This window comes from Globicephala melas, chromosome 16, assembly GCF_963455315.2.
Source record: "Globicephala melas chromosome 16, mGloMel1.2, whole genome shotgun sequence".
NCBI classification, from domain to species: Eukaryota; Metazoa; Chordata; class Mammalia; order Artiodactyla; family Delphinidae; genus Globicephala; species Globicephala melas.
Genome location: NC_083329.1, coordinates 27,838,127 through 27,859,813, shown reverse-complemented (window position 1 = coordinate 27,859,813; position 21,687 = coordinate 27,838,127). Strand labels below are relative to the sequence as shown.

Below are 21,687 nucleotides of genomic sequence, written 5' to 3'. Positions count from 1 at the left end.
CCTTCATCTTGACCAAATTCCGTTCTGTTTCTATAGAGTTGTGTCCTCCAATATGTTAAGTTTATTTCTAAATTTACACTGGATTTCAAAGCACTGACAACTCTCGTTCTGACAAGCTACCGTATCTTCAGACTTCTGAATATAGATTATGTTGCTCCTTCCTAAATGGAAAAAGTTTAAGCCCTGTCTATACCTTAAATCTTGACTCTAACCTTTCAGACTGCATCATATACCTTAGCAACCTCCTTCTCAACTTTTCCTCTGTTCCACTCTACTGTATAATTATTAACCTTATAAACCTTGGTCATATCCTTCCCTATATCCTTCCCTTCTCAGACTACAAGGGGTTCTAGCTGACTTTTAATTAAATAATTCCTACTAACTAGGTCTGTACTCTCTAGACCTAAACTTACCCCAGTCCCTATACAAAAATTGTTCACCCACACATCACCCAACTTCCTTTCTCAAATTACCACATATGAAATTCCTCATGACTAGAGTATTTTTTAAATCCAACAAACAAGCAGTACTCAACTGGGGGCATTTGGAAACGTGTGTGTGTGGTGGGGGGTGTGGATTGTTAAAATAATTGGTGAGCACTACTGACAGTTTAGCAGCCAAGGGCCAGAATGCATGAGATAGGCTTCAATAATGAAAAAGTATCTCACCCCAAGATGCTAAGAATGTCTGATGAGAAACTCTGCTCTAAACAAGCTTAGCATCTACCCCAAAGGTCTACCTGATCTGGGAAGCAATTTTAAATGAACTTTACTCCTCTCCTGTCACTCCTGTCATTTCAGAAGACCTTTAACTTTCCTGATTATTGAGCCCTTATACAGCAGGACAAATGGATGAATTTATGGCATTTGACCTGGGTTTATATATCTGCTTGCCTTTGTCCTAGCTCCCCACTTTTATAAAGAACTATACAAAGTTCTCTACCCATAGAATGTGCAACATATGTCTTTCCAAGTGGCTGGCCAATTCTAGAGGGTGTGATGGTAACTACCCTTCCTTGACACTGGATAAAATCGCCTCCATCGTGTTAGAACCCCCACAGGCGAAAGCAAAAACTTAACCTATATTACTAGGAGAGTGACACAGAGAGCCAGTCACCTTGTTTGAAGTGGCATATTTGTGTGCGGCATAATACTCAGCATCTGCTTTCGCCTTCTCTCGGGCCAGGAACGCAGCATCTAGTAAGCAAAACAGTCGGTGTTTAAAACAGAGCAAAGTTGCAATCCATTTCCTCAGCTGGGTAAGAGTTCAGACTCTACCTTAAGTAGAAGCCCCTTTATCCACTGATTGATATTCCAATCATTCACTTTACTTTAAAGGCATAAAACAACATTTGCAGTTTTCAAATCCCAGTCCCCAGACAACTCCTTCTCAAAGGGGAATACTCTTGTCAATATCAAGTTTAACTCTCAGCCCGTCTGAACCCACTTCATTTTCCACCTTAAGTTGCTCCTTCTTTCCTCCACCCCTCATCACCTAAAGCCTCACACCCCACCCAGGCTCTAGGCTTTAAGTATTAATAATTAAGTCCAGACATGAGAGCTCTGCTCTATTTATTTGCACTGTCTCCATCCCCTTCAAATCTGATTCAGAATCAGTTAATGTAGAATGATAGGTAGCATCATCATATAAGCAAAAGAGGTTGAATATATGGTCTTCAAGACAGTGAGCTAAGAACATCGACATCCCGCTATGTGTAATCAAGAGTTTGGGAGCCTCTACGACAATCAGGGCTTCTTTTTTCCCCAGCTAATTGTTTGGTTATTTTTTTAGTTGACGGGTAGAAAAGAAACTGGTGGTGGTGGGGCTTCTTATCTTGTATATTCTTTAAAACTGATTACTTTGCCTGAGAACAAATAAGCCCCAACTTAAGGATGGAAAATGAAAGGCTGGGTTTCCCATAGTCACAAACCAAACAAAAGAGCTAGATACACAATGGCAATTAAAAAAAAAATTTGTCTAGAATATCAGGCCAGCTACTTCCTCCAGACCACCCACCATAACCCAGACCCAGTCCCTGAGACAGAGAAGCAGTTCAGGATGGTCAGAGCCTCTTTTCTCCCTGAGGTACCTTCAATTTCAGAAATGCGCTTTTCAGTTTCTTTCTCCATCACCTTCTGCTGAAACCGAATTTTTGCCACTTGTGCAATCTTCTCTGCTTCTATAATTATACACAAAACAAGATCTTCAAAAACACTTCTCTAGTTCCAGAGGTACTTAGAAACATGAGCACATAGTCTAACAATTATATTAAGGTTTTATGGGCTCATTGTTTCATTGTTTTATCTATTCAGACTATAAACAACTCAACAGAAAAAAGGGAATTTATTTCCTACTTCACTGTTCTATTTTGACAGTGCTTGTTTTGTAGGAAGGAAGAGTACAAAAGGTGACAGTTCCAGTCCTTCATGGGATTAAATGGCAATGGTCCACAAGCTAATGGGGAAAAAAAAGATACTTCATGAACGTTCTCAGAACAAAAACAGAGCAACACAAATGTATGGCAACATAGGACAATTATATAATGTGGCAGGAGAAAGAAAGAATATGGAAGATAAAACAAGGAAGACCTTCTGGAAGAAATCTTAAAGAAAATAACAGACATGACCTATAAGGACCTGGCAGAAAGTGTAAACAAAAACAAGATATACGAATTAGCATAGCAAGTCGAAGTTGAAGAGGTGATAAAGAGCCAGCTGATAAAAGAAGACAACAAAAAAATTACAGAGAGGGCTGGAAGACCCCTGTTTTGAGTGACAGGCTAAGGAATTTAACTTTAATATATACTCAGGATCAACTGTTATGTAACCATCAGGGAAATGATGTGATGAAGGGGAGGAGGAGTATTCTGACTACTGTAGAAGATAAAAGAGAAAGCAGGGTAATTCACCTGAGAATGTGAAAACAAGTGTTGGGAGTGAACAAGGTAGCTGCAGCAGGCAATTACAGGCAGGGAAAACAAAACATCCTTAGGAAATCTCTGGCTTAACCAAAGGATTCAGGACCAGGGAAGAAAGACTCTAATTATATTTTCAATACAATCACTGCAATTCTTGAAGAACATTCTCAATTCTCCTTTTCAGCCAAAGAAGTTGAATTTTAACATATCTTCTCCTTTGCCTCTGGAGGAAATGTATAATGGAAAGAACATTTCCAGGTGGTTTCTTCTTTCCATAAGGCAGGATCCTTTACCAGCTCCTCCAGGGCATACTTCCCTATCTCCCCATCAGCATAAAATCAATCTATCACCATACCATCCTAAAAGTAGGCTGTGTTCAGCTGAACTAAAAATTTAGCTATAAGCAGAAACTCAAGATAAAATTTGAATAGAAAGTCAGGAATCTGGAGCCTGCAGCTAGAACCCAGAGAATGGTGTATCAACATGGGGAACTGATGCAGTAATCCCATTTCACAATGTTCTCTGATGTGTGGGCATAAAGCAATAAAGAGCATGACCAAACCTCTAGTTCTAGAAAAATGGTGGAGTAGGCTAATGAGAAACCCTTCCAACACCTTAAAATGCTAGATAAAATATAACAAAATTGTTTTCTAATGTATAATTGAGATCATAAGAAAGAATGAGAGATCCTCAAGAGAGACAAGTGAAGAGAGAGCTGAGAGCTTGTATGGTGGCAGCCCTGGGAGTGGTTATTAGACTAGTAAGAGAAAGGGCCTTGGGCTATTGCCCAGCAGGGCCAGGAGATGAGGCCTTGAGATGTTAAAACTGAAATTCCCCTATAAAACCCGAGGACCTGCTAAAGGGCTGCAACTCTACCCACCAGCCCAGTGGCATATCATAGTGAAACTAGAGAATATGCAAAGATAGAGAAAATTCTTTTTTTTTTTTTAACAGAGAAAATTCTTAAAAGTAAAAAGAGGAGGAGAAGCCAAACAAAAACAAAATACTACTGCCAAAGTGACAAAGAAAAGTAACTTTAGTTGGGCTTAGAACTGTAGGCTAAATTACCATTCAAGAATGAAATAAAAGTATTTCAGACTAAGGAAGACTGAATAAATTTTCCAGTCCCTAGCCTTTACTGAAAAAAGCTAGCAGAAAAAAAGAATGAATTGTCAGAAGCAATGGAGAGGAAAAAATTACACAACATATTTAAATCAAAATAAAATATTTACTGTAGGAATCAATGATGATAATAATCAATGGGGGAATAAAAACAACATGAAACTAAAATACTAGGCAACAATAATATGTAAAACTGGAGGACAGTGATAAGAGTTGAAGCATCCTAAGATACTGTTCAAGAAGAGGATGGAAAGAATGATTAGACTCTGTCAAGTCAGGTATGCTTGTTAACATTTTACAGGAAACAACTAGTTACAAATTCTAGAAATAGAATGTAAAACTTCCAATCAAGTAAAAGGAAGAAAATAATAAAGAAAATACAATCAATTCAATACCAATCAGAAAAGAAGGGAAAAAGAAGCATGGTAAATGGCACAAAATTAAATGATACAAACAAGTCCAAATATAGCAGTAACCACAATAAATATAAAAAGACTAAACTCACCAGTTAAAAGACAGATTCTCACATTGGATAAGATAACAAAATCCAGCTATATGCTGTTTACAAGAGACACACCTAAAACATAATGACATAGAAAAGTTGAAAGTAAAAGGATGTGAAAAGACACATCAAGAAAATAACTAACCAAGAGAAATCTGTCATAGCTATATTATCATCAGACAAAATAGACCTTAAGCCAACAAGCATGTCTGGCTATAAAAGAGGGTTATTACATAACTGGACCAATTCTCCACAGAGATGTAAATCCAGTTCTGAAACTAAACATTCTTAATGATATAGCCCCAGAATACATAAAGAAAAAAAGTTTTAAGTCAAAAAATTCATGGTCATAGTGCGAGATTTTAACACACCTCTCTCAGTAATTGATAGCTCAAGAAGGCAAAAATTAGAAGAATACAGAAGATGTGAACAATACAATTCATAATCCTGACATAACGAATATGCAGAGAAACCTGCATCCAACAAATAGAGAATATACATTCAATCTTTTCAAGCACACATAGAACATTTACCAAAAAAGGACCACGTACTGATAATCCACAAAACAAACTTCAACAAATACTTAAGAATCCATATAACGGATATTTTCTGACTACAATGCAATAACATTGGAAATCAACAATAAAAAGGTAGCCCCCTGAGAACCAATTAGAAACTGAAAAATATACTTTTAATAATTCATGAGTCAAAGAAGAAATAATGGACTTTTTTTTTTTAATGAAAACCAAACACCAATAAATAAACTACATTCAAAACTTGTGGATATACCTAAAAGCAGAACTTAGAAGAAAATGTATAATCTTACGTTTCCATTAGAAAAGACTTTTTTAGTCTTTTAGTTTTTACTAAAGAATTTAGTAACTCAAAAAGTTAGAAAAGAACCAGTGAGTAAAATAAATAAATAATAAAAAATAACTGTAAATAATAATCGAAAAGAAAGTGACTAAAGAATCAACCAAATCAAAATTTAGTTCTCTGAAAAGATGCATAAAACAGACCTCTGATCCAGCAAAACAGAAGGCACAAATAAACAATATCAGGAATGAAAAGGGGCATACAGATTTGGTAGAGGGTTTAAAAATCGTAAGAGAACTTTACAAATTTATGCCCCCAAATTTGAAGTAACAGATAAAATGGAGAATTTTCTAGAAAGTATAACTACCAAAACTGACTTAAAAAAGAAACAAATACCTTACACACTACAGAAATTAAATCAGTAGGTTAAGTGTTGCCATAAAAATCAAACAAGCATACAAAAACACAAACCCCACTAGACCAAGATGGTTTTTATAATTGAGTTCCACCATACCTACAAAGAGGAAGTAAAACATATTTTATACAAAATGCTCCAGAACACAGAAAAAGAAGAAATGCTCTCCAACTCATTTTGAGGCTAGTATAACCATGATACAAAAAACAAACAAAAAAACCCTCAAAAACTTGAGAGTAAGAATATAAGAAAAAAAAAAGCTGACCATTTATGAAAATAAAAGTGAAAAATTAAAAGAAATTATTAGGGTAAAACTCCTACTTCATGGTCAAGTGAATTTATCCCAGGAAGACAAAATAATTCAGTAAGAGAAAATCTATTAATATAATTCACCATATTAATTGCTTTAAAAAGAAAAATTATATGGTCATCTCGACAGATTTAGAAAAAAACTCTAAAAGTTTTAGCAGTCATTCATGATAAAAACCCTTGGCAAGCAAGAAACAGAAGGAAATGTCATTAACCCGATAAAAGTTAAGTATAGCAAACATCACTGGGACTGTGTATATAAAGTTAGGAGCAAGACAAGAATGCCTGTCACCATCTTTCTTTTCAACACTTCACTGGAAGTCATAGCCTAAAGCAGTAAGGTAAGAACTAAAAGGTGTGGGAGTACAAAGAAAAAACCAGAACTGTCCTGATCTGAAGACAATATGATTACTTGGGAAATCCAAGAGACTATTAGAAACAACAGCATTTTCGGCAAGACTGCTAAATGAAAAAATTAACAGCATACCTATACAAAAGTAAAAACCAGTTTGAAAATATGCCTTGAAAAAAGAGCCTATTTATAATAGCAAAAAATTTGAGGAATATATAGGAATAAATCTCTAACAAAGAGTGTGTAAGAACTTTGAGAAGAAAATTATGATACTTTTTTGAAAGACCATTCTTTCATTTTTCATTCTCATAAATGGAGAAATATAACAGATTTATAAAACTCAATATCATAAATATTGTAATTCTCTCCAAACTGATGTACTATATACAAGTAATGTGATTACAATCAAAACCCTAACAGTATTTTATGGAACTTGAGGAGCTGGTTCTAAAATTTATTTGGAGGAATAAAGGGCCTGGAATAGTCCAATACAACTTTAGAAATAGGAACAGTTTCGAGGAATAGTTAAGAAGGAACTTGCTCTCCCAGATAGCAAGACTTAAAATGAAAGCTACAGTAATTAAAGCAAGGTATTACTGTAAAAGGATAGACCAAGAAATTGAAAGAAAATGGAAACCCTAACAACAGAACAAATTATATGTAGGATCTTATTATATGACAGATGTGGCATTAGAAATAAGTACAGGAAATAAGAAACTACTCAATAAATAGTCTAAGACAATTGGCTTGCCATTTGGAAAAAATTAAACTGAATTTCTATGTCACACTAAACATTAAAATAAATTCCAGATGGACTCAAGACCTACATATGAGAAACTTTAAAACTTTCAGAATAAAATTATTACTTTGGGGTTGGGGAAGAATTCTTAAAACAAGATAGGAAAAGCACAAACTGGAAAGGAAAAGACTGATAAATTTGATTACATGAAAATGAAATATATATGTATGTCAAAGACATCATAAAGTTCAAAGACAAGCCACAAATTGAGAGATGATATTTGCAATGCATAAACCTGGGAAGGGATTAATATCCAGAAGATACAAAGAACTTCTACAAATCAGTTTAAAAAAGTAATCAAATAATGGGCTAAAGATATTAACAGGCAATTCACATACTAAAAAAAGGGAAACCCGAATGACCCATAAACAATACTCAAGTTTACTAGTAACTGGGAAAACTCGTATCAAAATTATGTGATACCATGCCCATCATCAAACTGGTATACATTTTAAAAAATCTGATAACTCCAAGGGTAGAGGACGATGTGTGGAAATGGGAAGTGAATACGGCAGCACAGAAATTGAAACTCAAACACTGCTGAGGAGAGGGTAAAATGGAGAAAGCACTTTGGAGAGCAATTTGGCAGCGTGTTGTAATTTGAAGATGTGTGTATCCTATGACCCAGCAATTCTACTTCAAGATATGCATTCTAGAGCAGTGCTTCTCAAACTACCTGTGGGAAAGCATTTTTTTTTGTATTTCAATATTTTATAAATTATAATGAGTTACTAGAAAAATATTAAAAAAGAAAAACATAAGTTCCAGTTTTTTATTAGATTCAACAGACAATAAAATTACTGTGTTAAAATGCTTTAAGAACTTCTAACACTCATTCTCAATTTCCATACTCATCTCATTGTGGATCCAAAACAAAAAGCCGGTGACAGGGCACCGACCCACATCACATGTGGAGTGGCACTTCTCTAGGAAAACTCTTGCATGTGTGCAGAGAGACATGGATAAGGGTATTACTGCAGAACTGTCTGTAATAAGGAAAAACCAGAAACTAACTCATTAGTAATCCATCAGAATCAAATGAGGCTCACTCATAGAATGAGATACATACAGAGCAGTTAAAAATAAACTAGATCTACATGTATCAATATGAATAAAACTCAAACAATGTTAGTAAAAAAATGAAGTTGTGAAATAAAAGGTGGAGTTTGATACCACTTTTGTAGTAAAACAATTCTATGAATTGTTTCCTGTTACATATTTAGAGTAAAAGTATAAAAATATGGACAGAAAATATACATCAACTTCAGAATAGAATGTACTCTGAGAAGAGAGGTCAAGAAATAAGACCAGGGATGGGTACAAAGGAGGCTTCAAATAGATATATAAACTTTTTCCTAAAAGAAAATATGATCTGAAGGAATATGGCAAAATGTTAAGCCTTCATATATAGTTCTCTGTATGTTCCTGTATATTTGAAATATTTAATATAAAACTCAAACTTTCAGCAAACCAAGGAACAAACAATTGAGAACCTAAGACGGCAGTTGAATACACAATATGCTGGAGTGTTAGGGAAGTCATTGGGACTCAAAATGAGCCGTGAGCAATGCTGCTGTACTTCTAGAGGTGGTAACATCTATCTATCCAGATAAAACTAGGTGCATGTCAACAGCAAGGATGCATACTATAATCCTGAGCTTTGGCCAAAAAACCTCCTTGTTCTGAATCTGTATAAACAAAACCCCTAGTCCGCCAGAGGCTAGAGCTGCCCCCAAGCCCTATCCACATTTCCTGTCCTCAAAAGACAACAGTGGGGGCCAACACCATGGTGAAGAGCCAAAGCACTTCATCAACTACTGGCCTCATCTACTTTTAAAGGTTTTAGGACATCTGAATACACAAAGGAATTTCCAGAATTCTCCATTACGTATGATGCAGTCTTATTTGAGTCCCATCAATATCCAACATGAGATGGACAAAGAACAGGACAAACTCATAACACATGTACTTAGAGGCATCCATTTCAGAAAGAAATCCAAGTACCTATAACAGCCTTTTTCCTCTCTGTCTCAGCTTCTTTCTCCACAACCTTTTGTTTTTGTGCAGCTATGAGAAGTTTTGTCTTCTCAGCTTCCCTGTGGAGTAAAATATTACAAAAAATTAGAAATGGTGTACAGTCACAGGTAGTAATTCTGACTCTACAGCGGGTCAGAGAACCATTTTCAACAAGAACTTTCTGACTCAGTAAGGTAGGCAAGAGAGATGTTATCCTATTTTACTAATAATGAATTTGAGGTTGAAAGGTTAAATGATTTGCCCAAAGTCACCCAGAAATAGGAATCAAATTTAGTATATTTGAATTTTAGTCAGACCCTTTCCTCTAATCGTTATCATGGAAAGGCCTGTGATCTGGAAGTGTCTGGAGTATATGAATGCTTCCTCTTGCTGTTAGGCCTCCAGCTAATCTGCACCAATTAGCAAAAGGCACTAACTTCTGGGCAGATGTAGCCAACCCCTCGGATGCATGGTCTGGCAAGCAGAAGGGGGCTGGATTTCAGCCCCTCTTCAGGCAGACACCGCTGTGTAGCAGCCCGATTTGTTATACAGAAGATATAACTAGGTGGCAGTTACTAATTATGTGGTGAACTGGGGCTCAATGCAAAGAAGAACTTTCTAAGAACCTGAGCTTTCTAACAATGGAAATAGGTGGCCAATCACTAAGCACGTACAAGTGGCAACTGGGTGACCACATGGAAGAAAGGGTATAAAAAAAGATCACTATTAGGTGGGAAGTTAGACTGGATTATCCCAAGGTAGCCTTTAATTCTAGAATTCCAAAAGTGTTTAAAATTAGGAAAGATCCAGAATTACCTGTAAAGTAACTCCAATAGTTTCCCCAAACATCACCCGCCCCCACCTCTCTCCTTTCCTCCTGCCAACATTGATAAAAGACATAAAATGACATTCTGGATACTGTGAGTTATTTGAAGGCAGATAACACATAGTATTCATCTTTCCATCACCAGAAGCTATTATATTTAATGCCTAAGACATGCTGAGCCTTCACGAAATTTATTTTTCTTCTATAAATGGATCAGACCCATGATCTACTCAGCCTAGCACTCTGTGCTTTACAGTTTTAAAAGAAGAAATCCTTTTCTACAATGAAAAAGGGAAGATAAAACTTTGCATAATAAAAGATATAGACTTGGGAACAATAATAACTCAGAAGTATAACACTCTACAAAGAAGTAGTATTAGTACTTTTTGAACCCCCTGTATTTATACGTCTTTTGTATTCTTGACTTTTGCAAAGTTAGTTTTCTAGTATTTCATATTTTGCCTCTTAACATATCTGTCAAGTTTCCTAAAGACTTCTGTTTCTTCTTTTCAGTACCTGTCATATGAGAATACTGACATTTCAACTGCAATAGGTAGTCCCCGAAAGGAATCTTCTAAAACACTTTGAAACTAATTTCATGTCAAGCAAGTAACTTCTCATTCCCAGTCAGCCCTGGACACACAGAAGAGAAGACTACCAGGAGTCAACCCAGGCAAAGTTTCCCCAAAGGCAAATTATAAAGATCAGGTCTAATTTTAGATACATAATCACATACAATGGAAAAGCAAACTTGATACCAATGTGTTTATTCTTACCATTTGTAACACAGTAACAAAATATAGACACTCTCTTTAACCTTAACAGCTAGGACTCTTTCTCTCCTCTATTAATATTTAAGTCAAGGTATTATTCACATCCAAATTATAGCTGCTTAGGCTTCCAACAACAGTTCTACAGCAAACTGCATCCTTAGCCACTGAAGCTGCTCCTGAAATGTCCATATATAAAGAGAAAACTAATAAGAGTCTAGTGGGAATTAAGACACCAGACTAGGTAATATTACTAGAATTAAAGAATGGAAGATAGACATATAGCCCTCCCCAGTGTAATATCTGAAACATAATTTTCCTCTAGAGTGGTAAATTAATGTAGACAGCCCTAAATAAAAATATTGGGATCCCATGCATATTACTCACATTAACTCAAAATTTCTTCTTATGGCTTCTGGGATTTTGGGTTTTGTAACACGCACAGCCTAAAAAATAAAAGTAAAAAAGCCAAAGTGTATTTGAAAAATAAATTGTCAAACTAAATCTTCTACAAAACAGCTCCTCAAATGACACTAATAAAACAGCTCTGACATAGCTGCCTACTGACACACATAGGGATCCCATTAGAAAATCTACTGTTCCTGCCATCAACCCAAAAAATCAAAATAAGCTGCTTCTTGTTTCCTTTAAAAAATGCCTGGCTATAGGATAAACCACTCTACCTGTTGAGGAAATAAATTTTTAGGGAAAAGGTTCTCTCTTAAAAGACCTTTCACAAAGCTCTTAAGTTGGATACTTGTGTTTCCTTTCCAAACCTGCAAACCAAAGAAACAGAAGGAAGGCAAAATTTCAAGATTTAAATTATAAAGTAGGAAACAGTCAAAAACAAAAACAAAAACAAGCAAAAACCCAGGTCAGTACATGCAACTTAATACAGTGGACAAGTAAATGAATTTACCACTTCCTAAACCTGCAATCACTCAGTACTGGCTACAAATAAACAGCTCAACACTGAGGGAAAACAAACACCAATTAACAAATAACAATTAGCAGCTTGTATTCTTTCTTCCTAGAACCTCACTTAGAACAAAGTCTACTTATCTCTGTAAACATTGTTTACTAGACCCTGTTTCTCTAACCATAGTGTACTTTGGCATAATTATCTATGAAACAGGATAATTTTGGGGTGCAAGAGCCACGTACAAAAGCCCCTCTGTGTTCCCGGTTTCTTGTTTGTAGAAAAAGGCTTTAGTCTCCTAGGCCTTCCCTGGAAAAAGGCTTTAGTCTCCTAGGCCTTCCATGAGTTCCAAAGAACAAACTCAAGCAGTTACTAATTCAGGAGTGAGGAAATGCAGAAACAAAGGAAAAGCAGTCAAGAAACAGTCATTTATAAAACAGAGTCCTGGTTCCTCCTCAAGGGATATACGTAACAACCTAATGCATATCTGTGACTTGTTCTGAAGTAACCAAGGCCCTCACCCAGGTGGAGGATGCTGACTACCTGAGCACAAGCACAGAGACCCCAAACTGGCTGGAACCAGAAGACTGATGATTAAGATTTCTGGAACATCACCATGAAGAAAGTCATGCCCCCTGCAAACCTCACCCCAAATGCTGTCTTTAAAAACTCTTCCCTGAAAGCCACTGGGGAGTTTGAGCCCTTTGAGCATGAGCTGCCCATTCTCCTTGTGGGACCCTGCAAAAAAACCCTTACTTTGCTGCAAACACCCACTATCAGAGTTTGGCTTTCTGTGCTGTGGGCACATAAGCCCTTACAGGGTTACATCTGCTTGGGAAGTACAGATTTCGAAGGCTGACTTTTCCGTATCAAGGACCTGATCTCTCAGAAGTGTTTGATTTTACTAGTTAAACATCCTACACCACCCCTCCACCCTGCTACACACACACACAAAGCACTTTGCTGATCTGTAGAAACGTTTACTTTCCCTCTGAAAACTGGCTGAACTTTTAAGCAACAAGGCCTTTAAGCACATAGCCTTTTTTTAGGGCTTATGAAAGAAGGCTTTTAAAACTTTTAAGCAACATAGCCTCCCCTACATAAAAGAGACAAGTCAGATGTGTACATAATTTTGAGGATTATAATAACTACATACAAGAATTAGAATGAAATGGAATAAGAAGCTGGGGACCATAATGAAAAAAGTCATTTCATGCTAATGGTAAGGCATGTGAGGCCATAAAGAACAACTCATGGACATACCCATAAGACAAAGAAAAATTCAGAACCAGAATTTATAAGAGATGCCAGATTTCCCAAGTGACTACCAGAAATACAGATGACTTCCAATATGATTCAGGGGGAAGCACTGTCATATTGCATTTAATTATGAGACTGGCCATGTATCTTTATAGTCTTATAAAAAGAGCATGAAATAGGACTTCTTCTGAAGACTTCTGTCTTGCTGTGTGAGTCTGAAGAACACACTACACGCTTGCCAATCTTGGGAAATCTCATAATTTTCAAATATGTGAAATATAAGCACCTACTGTAACAGATACCATGAGTAATTTGCTTCATAAGAGATTTAAATAAAATAGTAACATATTCAAAAACAATGGTCAAAATACACACACACACAGACACACACACAGTGAGTAAAGAAAGGGAAAAAAAAAGCTGATGAAATGAATATGTCTGTTAAACTGACTCGTGGATTATAAGCATATATTTTAAACTAAAAGCCAGCATTTAATATATATAGTCACTGCCTTAAATAACATAGGAAAAAATATCAAGAATGCTTATTTTCACCACTTTAATTTGCCATAGTTGTTCAAGAAGGAAAAATGGGGTACAAATACAGAGAAGGGAAAAATGAAAATACTGATTGTTACAGAGAAGGTTCACTCAACAACAAATATTAATTGGGTGCCTAGTCTGTACCAAGTACTGTTTATTCCAACCACTGTGGACAGAGCAATGAATAAGGCAAGACTGCTCTCATGGACTATAAAATTTTAAAGGCAATAAAGAACAACAAAAAGCAAATAAATGAACAAGAGAATTTCAGATAGTTATTAGTGTTATGTGAAGAATTAAAATACGAGGTTGGGGGGGAAATCAAGATTTTTATTTTGGCATAATTATATAACTAAAAAAAATCTAGGGAAATTCATAAAGTTTTAGTCAAGCAAGATAAATAGCTCTAGAGATCTGCTATACAACACTGTACCTATAGTCAATAAAAATGTATTGTACACTTGAAATTTTAAAAGGGTAAATCTCATGTTAAGTATTTTTTACCACACACACTCACAAATCTAAGGAAATTAACCAAAAGAATTACTAGAGACAGTTAATTCAGCAAACTTGCAGACATACAATAAAGTCACCAAGAATCATTTGCATTCCTCAATGCTTAAAAAAAAGTGCTACATATTTAATAGAATTAAAGCTCATTAAATTCATAGATATTAATTTAACTTGGGATATGGGTTTCTCACCTAGGTCAGAAATTCTAAAGGAGGGGCTTCCCTGATGGCACGGTGACTGAAAATCCACCTGCCAGTGCAGGGGACACGGGTTCAAGCCCTGGTCCAGGAAGATCCCACATGCCGTGGAGCAACTAAGCCCGTGTGCCACAACTACTGAGCCTGAGCTCTAGAGCCTGCAAGCCACAACTACTGAGCCTGGGCACCACAACTACTGAAGCCTGCGTGCCCTAGAGCCCACACGCCACAACTACTGCAACAAGAGAAGCCACCGCAATGAGAAGCCCACGCACCATGATGAAGAGTAGCCCCGCACTTGCTACAACTAGAGAAAGCCCGCGCGCAGCAACGAAGACCCAACACAGCCAAAAAATAAATTAAAAAATTTAAAAAATAGTTAAAAAAAAAAAATTCTAAAAGAAACTAAAATGATAATACAATTATAAGTAAAGTCATAGACTATGTTCCTAATTTTTAAATGTATAAGCCAATTTAGGTACCTGATATGACTTGAAAATACTAATAATGAAAGCTCATCTTGTAGAATAAACTGGCAGAAATATCAAAGGCCATTATTATTATTATTTTTGGCCGCACCATGCAGCATGTAGTATCTTACCAATAATTCCCCAACCAGGGATCAAACCTGTGCCCCGTGCAGTGGAAGCACGGAGTCTTAACCACTGTACTGCCAAAGGCCATTATTTTTTTAAAAGCTAATATATCTTATCAAATTTTAAAAGTGAATGAAAAGTTGAATTATCATGACCATACGGTAATATGTTAAAAATAGGAATGGTGAAAAATAGCCTTTAAGTTCTAAAAATGTATTCCAACTATCATAAGAAACTATTTTATAAGAAGAATAAATCAACCAAAAAAAAATGGAGATCTTGATCTATCAGTTTAAAAACAAGAAAGTGACATTTTTTCATTCAATAACGTTTATAAAAACTACAGGGCTTCCCTGGTGGCACAGTGGTTGAGAGTCCACCTGCCGATGCAGGGGACACGGGTTCGTGCCCTGGTCCGGGAAGATCCCACAGGCGGCGGAGCGGCTGGGCCCGTGAGCCATGGCCGCTGAGCCTGTGCTCCGCAACGGGAGAGGCCACAACAGTGAGAGGCCCACGTACCGCAAAACAAAACAAAACAAAACAAAAAAAACCAACAAATAAATATAGGTAAGTTTAAAAGATCCTTCTTTCTGCCATGCAGAAAATGATGTGGACAAGTGAAAGTGAGAAAACAGGATAGAAGACTACTGCAGAAGTCCAGGCAAGAAATAGTACTTGGTCTAAGGAGGTGGCAGTGAAGATGTTTTAGATGGATTTGGTAGAATCAGCAGGATACGGGACTGATTAGATGTTAAGGGCTAGAGGGTTCCCATACCTCTAGACTGGCCTGAGGGTAAGAAGGAGCCATTTACTAACAAGAGGGAAAAAACAGGAGAGAAGTAGATTTGATAGGAAAAGACCAAGGGCTCAATAACTAATGAAAGAATAGGAAATAGAAAAATCAATGGAACACAACAAAGTTCAGAAAGGACTTTACTATATAACGGAATTTAGCAAATAATATGATGGCATTTCAAACAAAGAGGAGAAAGGGGCATAAATTATTCAGTAATTGCTGTTGCTAATAAATTGGGGGAGGGGCAGGTTGGAGCCCAACCTCACAAATGAAATCGAAATGGATTCCAGATGAATTAAAATTTTAAATCTAAAAATAAAACTGTAAAAGTAAAGAAAATGTTGTAATTTCTGATTTTATTTAAATTTCTATATTTTAAAGTTGGTGAAAGGCTCTTAAAAGCATAGTAGCACAGCAAAATCCCATAAAGAAAAAAATACTAAAATTACTGCTAAAAATACTAAAATTAAACTTCAGAATTGTCAAGGGGAAAAGAAATGTTAAATGACAAAGAAAAAAACTAGGAGAAAATGTTTACTATGCATTTAAAGAAGAGTTGCAATAATTAACATATCAAAAACAGTTTATTTAAGTTAATGAGAAAAACACATAAAAACAACCAAAAAATGAGCAAACACAATTCACAAATCAAATACAGAGGGCCAATAAACATCCTAGGGCATTCAACCTCAATAATTAATACACAATGTTGGCAGATTCATTTTTTCCAAAAGGATTTAGAGAGCAGGTATGCATCTGTTAATTATTTGAGTACAATCACACAATCAAATGTATAGAAAACAACAGCTCATCAACACTGCTGATGAGAGCATAAGCTACTAAAATTTTTCTGAAAGGCAATTTGGCAATGTATATAAAAAAGCTCCCAAACAAGGCATCAATCCTACGTTTAAGAACTTATCTTAAGGGAAGAATTTTAAAAGATGTATGTATAAGCTTGGTCATAACATGCACATAACAGTAAAAACTGGAAGCCAACAGGGATTAAATAAAAACATTAAAAGTGATGATGCAGCAAATCTTACTTTTAACTTGAAAAGCTGCTTACATATATTGCTGGTGAAAAAAGCTATGGTATGATTCCATTTTAGTTCAACATTATTTATAACTATAAACATATGTTCCTCTGTATTAAGAAGAGTCTGGAAAGATACAACGAACTATGTTATCTCTGCACAGTAAGATTACTGTTGAATTTCACTTTGTTATTCATCTTTTTCCTAATATCTGATTATTTTTACAACACATATAACATGCGTGTGTATAAAAATATCGATAATATACAAGGTACTACTACAAATCAGTAAGAAAAAGAAAAACATTTCAATAGAAAAATGGGCAAAGAATATGAATAGGCAATTGACAGATGAGTACCAATGGACCAAAAAATAAACAAAAAGATGCTCAACCTCATTAACAACTAAGGAAATGCAAATCAAGGAGACAGATAACTTCACATCTATCCATACAGCAAAAATCAGCATGTCTGATTGCTTCACATGCTGATGAGGTCATGGAGAAACAAGTATTCACATATACTGCTGGTAAGAATGTAGATTTAGGGACTTCCCTGGTGGCGCAGTGGATAAGACTCCACGCTCCCAATGCAGGGGGCCTGGGTTTGTACCTGGTCAGGGAACTAGATCCCACATGCATGCCGCAGCCAAGAGTTCGCATGCCGCAACTAAGGAGCCCACGTGCTGCAACTAAGAACTGGTGCAACCAAATAAATAAATAAATATTTAAAAAAAGAATGTAGATTTATACAGCCACTTTGAAAGATAAAGTGTACATACAAGGAGATGTGTCAGGAATATTCACTACACTATTGTTTATTAATAGCAAAAAATTGGAAACAGTAGGGAAATGGTTATGTAATATAAGGCAAGGAACTCTAGGGGGCTGTTTAGAAGAATGAGCTAGATCTCCAAGTAACGACCTGAGCAGAATCTAGGAATCTGTGGCATTCATATTATCTTCAAAATTGAAAAGCTGCTCCAGGCAACCAAGAGAGTTTTACAAAGTTAGCTCTGGGACATTTCAAAAGAACCCTTAACTTTGGCAGTTCCCCCTCAGGCACCTGGCAGAGATAATGGCAAGATGGAGGACAGGGGAAAACCTTCAGAAGTTTTCCAGACTCGTTTATGAGATCGCATACGATCACCCACAGTGAATGCACACTTCTCAGAAGCAGTGCAATCTAGAAACTAAGAAAGGACATTAGAGAAGCCACATTACCACTTCTCAGGTAATCCAGATCCAAAGCCACTGCGTTCTAATGTTACTGACCATGACTAGAGTAGAAAAGGCATCTTACAGTCACACCCAATATCAACACCTACCCCACACACTTATGTAAAACAAACAAAAGCCTCACAGACTGATACTTTAACTTACTACATGCCACGTGCTCGGGTTTCTTTTCCTATTCAATTCCATCTTATTTAAAATGCTGGTCATGACCCACTAAAATTGATTTTAGAACCTACTAGTGGATTTCAACCCAATCTGAACAAATACCCAAAAAAAGCAGTTATTCTCACCATTCTATTTCCCAATGCCACTGCCACCACCACACCACCACTAAATTCTTCTGCTACCTTGCTTTTACTCAGGTCTTTCCACCCACCTGAAATATCTTCCTTACTCTTTTCCACCTTATAAATCGTATTAATTCTTCCAGACCTACCTATCAATAAAATCTCAACTCAATCAGTCATTTCCAGGCAGATTCTCTTGAAATGTTCGTTAAACTCTGAGAGCAGTTATCATCCCATCAATTCATCTGTCAATTAATACTTTGTCTAGAATTATTACCCAAATTTTATACGTGAAATTCTTTTTCATAATCTTACTGAGGGCAAGGATTAGTCTTAAACTGATTTATAACCATTACTGTATCTTTTTTTTTTTTTTTTTGTGGTACGTGGGCCTCTCACTGTTGTGGCCTCTCCCAGCAGCCATGACTCACGGGCCCAGCCACTCCGCAGCATGTGGGATCCTCCCGGACCGAGGAACGAACCCGCGTCCCCTGCATCGGCAGGCGTACTCTCAACCACTGCACCACCAGGGAAGCCAAACCATTACTGTATCTTAATAATGTCACACGCATACATAGCTGTATACGGATTTTATTTCCTTGCAAGAGCCTCAGCTTATCTGTTCCCTCTAAGAGTTCAGAAAAAAATGCCACCCATAACTGAGAAAGATATTCTGTAAATCACCCTAGCACTACAATTAAATAACTGCTGAATAAACAGTCTGATGAAAGGACAATTAAATACAAAGCTCTCAAAATTCGCAAAGAATTTCCCTAGGAGAAGGGCTTACCTGTATGGTGAGGCCTGGGGCCATGACGTTTAAATCTTTCTGCAGAGCTTGCTTGAGGTTTTCGTCTATTTGATCTGTTTTTGAAGCCAAGAACAACAGCTCTCATTACACTCAAAAAAATTTCCTTACATTGTATTAACATTTAAAAAAAAAATCATAATTAGACCTAAAGTTTCCATGGTACTATTCTTTTATAGAGCTTAAACCATTTCACACACATATGAAAACAAATATGTATATATATATAGAGAGAGAGAGAGACAGAGACAGAGACAGAGACAGAGAGACAGAGAGAGAGACAGAGAGAGACAGAGAGTTTTCCTTTTGTGTGAGGAAAAATTGTGAGGAATTACCGAACAAAGAAATTAAGGAAAGATGACAACCAGCTACTTGAAGTTTATCAAATAAATGGAGAATCTAGGTTTCTAATATCTTAATTCATTGTCGTTACTTAATATGTGTCCTGATTCTCTAAAAAAACAAATTTTCATCTTCAGTCAATCTTTATCCAAATTCCCAAATAACTAAATTTCATTTCCAGGGACCTCTGCCAATTATTTTGGATTTAAAAACAGAGAGGGTGGGGGAAAGGCTCATAGGAAGGTCCTTGAAGCACACAAGAATGGACAATAAAGATGTCACTTCACTTGGCTTTGTAACTCATGAATTTTCTATCCACCTCAACAGTACCTTCCGCATTATTAAATAACCAGTGATGTGACAATTAAGGACAGACCAGTTTTCTCAAACACCACGTCAATAGTTCTCAATCATCAATGAGGAATCAATTGATAGATTTCTAAATTGATTAACCATCCCTATGCCTGCCTCTAAGAAATTCAGTAATTCCAGGAGGGAGAAGTGAGCAGCCAATAGCAGCACCCCAATCCCTGGTCAGAGCTTTCCCTACCACAAATGAAAAGCAACTTGTACAGAAAAGAGTCAACATAGCAAGCCTGAAACTACTATCCTTAGAAAGGCCTGTTTGCAATTTGGCCTCTGGCTGTCACCTGGGGTCATGGATTCGGAGAGCATTCCCTCTATCCCCAGAACTGATAACAATGACTCACTGTGCCTAAATTGTTTATTCAAACAATGTGTTTTATGCTGAACATCTACTTTCCTTCTGGGAATCTGGAATATTGGTATATGCTAGGCAGAAGGTACCTACATGACCAGCCCACAGTAAAAATCCTGCGTAGAGTCTCTAATGAGCTTCTCCAGCAGGCAACATCTCACGTGTATTGTTACAATTCAATGCTGGAGTAATTTAAGTGTATCCTGCATGACTCCACTGGGAGAAGACTCTTGAAAGCTTGTGCCTGATTTCCTTCAGACTTCACCCAAGTGCCTTTTCCTTCCGCTTTGTACCCTTTTGCTGTAGTACATCTTAGCTGTATGATTATACTGAGTCCTGTCAGTCTTCCTAGCAAATCATCAAACGTGGGGGTGGGTCTTGGGAAACTCCAAGACACAGGTTCTTAATTTCTCCAAATTATCTATTAAACTAGCAACAAAGCTAATTTTCAGTAAATTATCATAGTAAAAACAGAATATAGTCTGGGACTTCCCTGGTGGCACAGTGGTTAAGAATCCACCTGCTAAGGCAGGGGACATGGGTTCGAGCCCTGGTCCGGGAAGATCCCACATGCCGCGGAGCAACTAAGTCTGTGTGCCACAACTACTGAGCTCACATGCCACAACTACCGAAGCCCACGTGCTCCAGGGCCCGCGGGCCACAACTACTGAACCTGGGTGCTGCAACTACTGAAGCCCGCATGCCTAGAGCCTGTACTCCATAACAAGAGAAGCCACCGCAATGAGAAGTCCGCGCACCGCAATGAAGAGTAGCCCCTGCTCACTGCAACTAGAGAAAGTCCATGTGCAGCAACGAAGACCCAGCGCAACCAAAACTAAAATTAATTAATTAATTTAAAAAAAAGAACTTAGTTTGTAACAAATGATCTTTTTCCAATCTCTACCAAGTTACATACTTTGTATTTCAGAAAATGGTTATCATTCTTAAAATATCTTGTTTGCGTAACTATTTGCTTAATTTAAGCAATTTTAAGCAAATTTAAGCAATTTTAAACTTAAGATAAAGAATATTTTAAAGACAATTGCTCTATTATAAATTCAGAAGAAATGCTCAAATAGCATAATGCTTACTAATATTATTATAGCATTCACAGACAAGTTGAACAAGATTTCTAATTGGTTATTTATATATTTAAAACAAATGAGACACTTACCAAACAATTCAATGTAAACTTCTTGAAGCGTGTGGGCACTGCAAAACTGGTTCAGTTCATGGTGGATTTTATTGAAGATTAAGGTCTTGTCATAATCTGCAGTGTAGTTCCTCACTATATCAAACACTGAAAGAGAGGTACTATCCATGTTCACCCGTGTATCCTCTAATTCAGCCAAGGTAAAAGTTACAGTGATAAAATATACATGAGGAAAGGTGCCAATGAAATAGTGAAAACATGAAACACAACGCCAAGCCTTGATGTGTTCCTTGTGCCTTATTCTCCAGATATTACTGCATTTGCAATTCTAATGGGCAAACTTCATATTCCATACTAAGGAGAGTATATATTATCTTGGAGGTAATAAGGAACCGTCAAAAATTGAGCAAGGGCATGACACAATCAGATCTGTACTT

General features: G+C 36.7%; 1 protein-coding gene across 5 annotated transcripts in view; it reads right to left on the bottom strand.

The window, feature by feature from the left end:
- The window catches only part of ERLIN1 (ER lipid raft associated 1), a 47,106-nt gene that overhangs the window by 13,877 nt on the left and 11,542 nt on the right, over positions 1–21,687 (bottom strand). For all 5 annotated transcript variants that reach the window (XR_009559240.1, XR_009559239.1, XM_060285917.1 and 2 more), the window contains exons 6-11: positions 21,272–21,397; positions 19,020–19,093; positions 11,232–11,290; positions 9,237–9,328; positions 2,090–2,179; positions 1,117–1,196 (exon numbers count right to left, since the gene is read on the bottom strand). Coding sequence is in view for 3 of the 5 variants with exons in the window: in XM_060285917.1 (XP_060141900.1) it covers positions 1,117–1,196; positions 2,090–2,179; positions 9,237–9,328; positions 11,232–11,290; positions 19,020–19,093; positions 21,272–21,397 (521 nt within the window). In the remaining 2 variants the exon portion in view is untranslated. The remainder of the gene's footprint in view (positions 1–1,116; positions 1,197–2,089; positions 2,180–9,236; positions 9,329–11,231; positions 11,291–19,019; positions 19,094–21,271; positions 21,398–21,687) is intronic.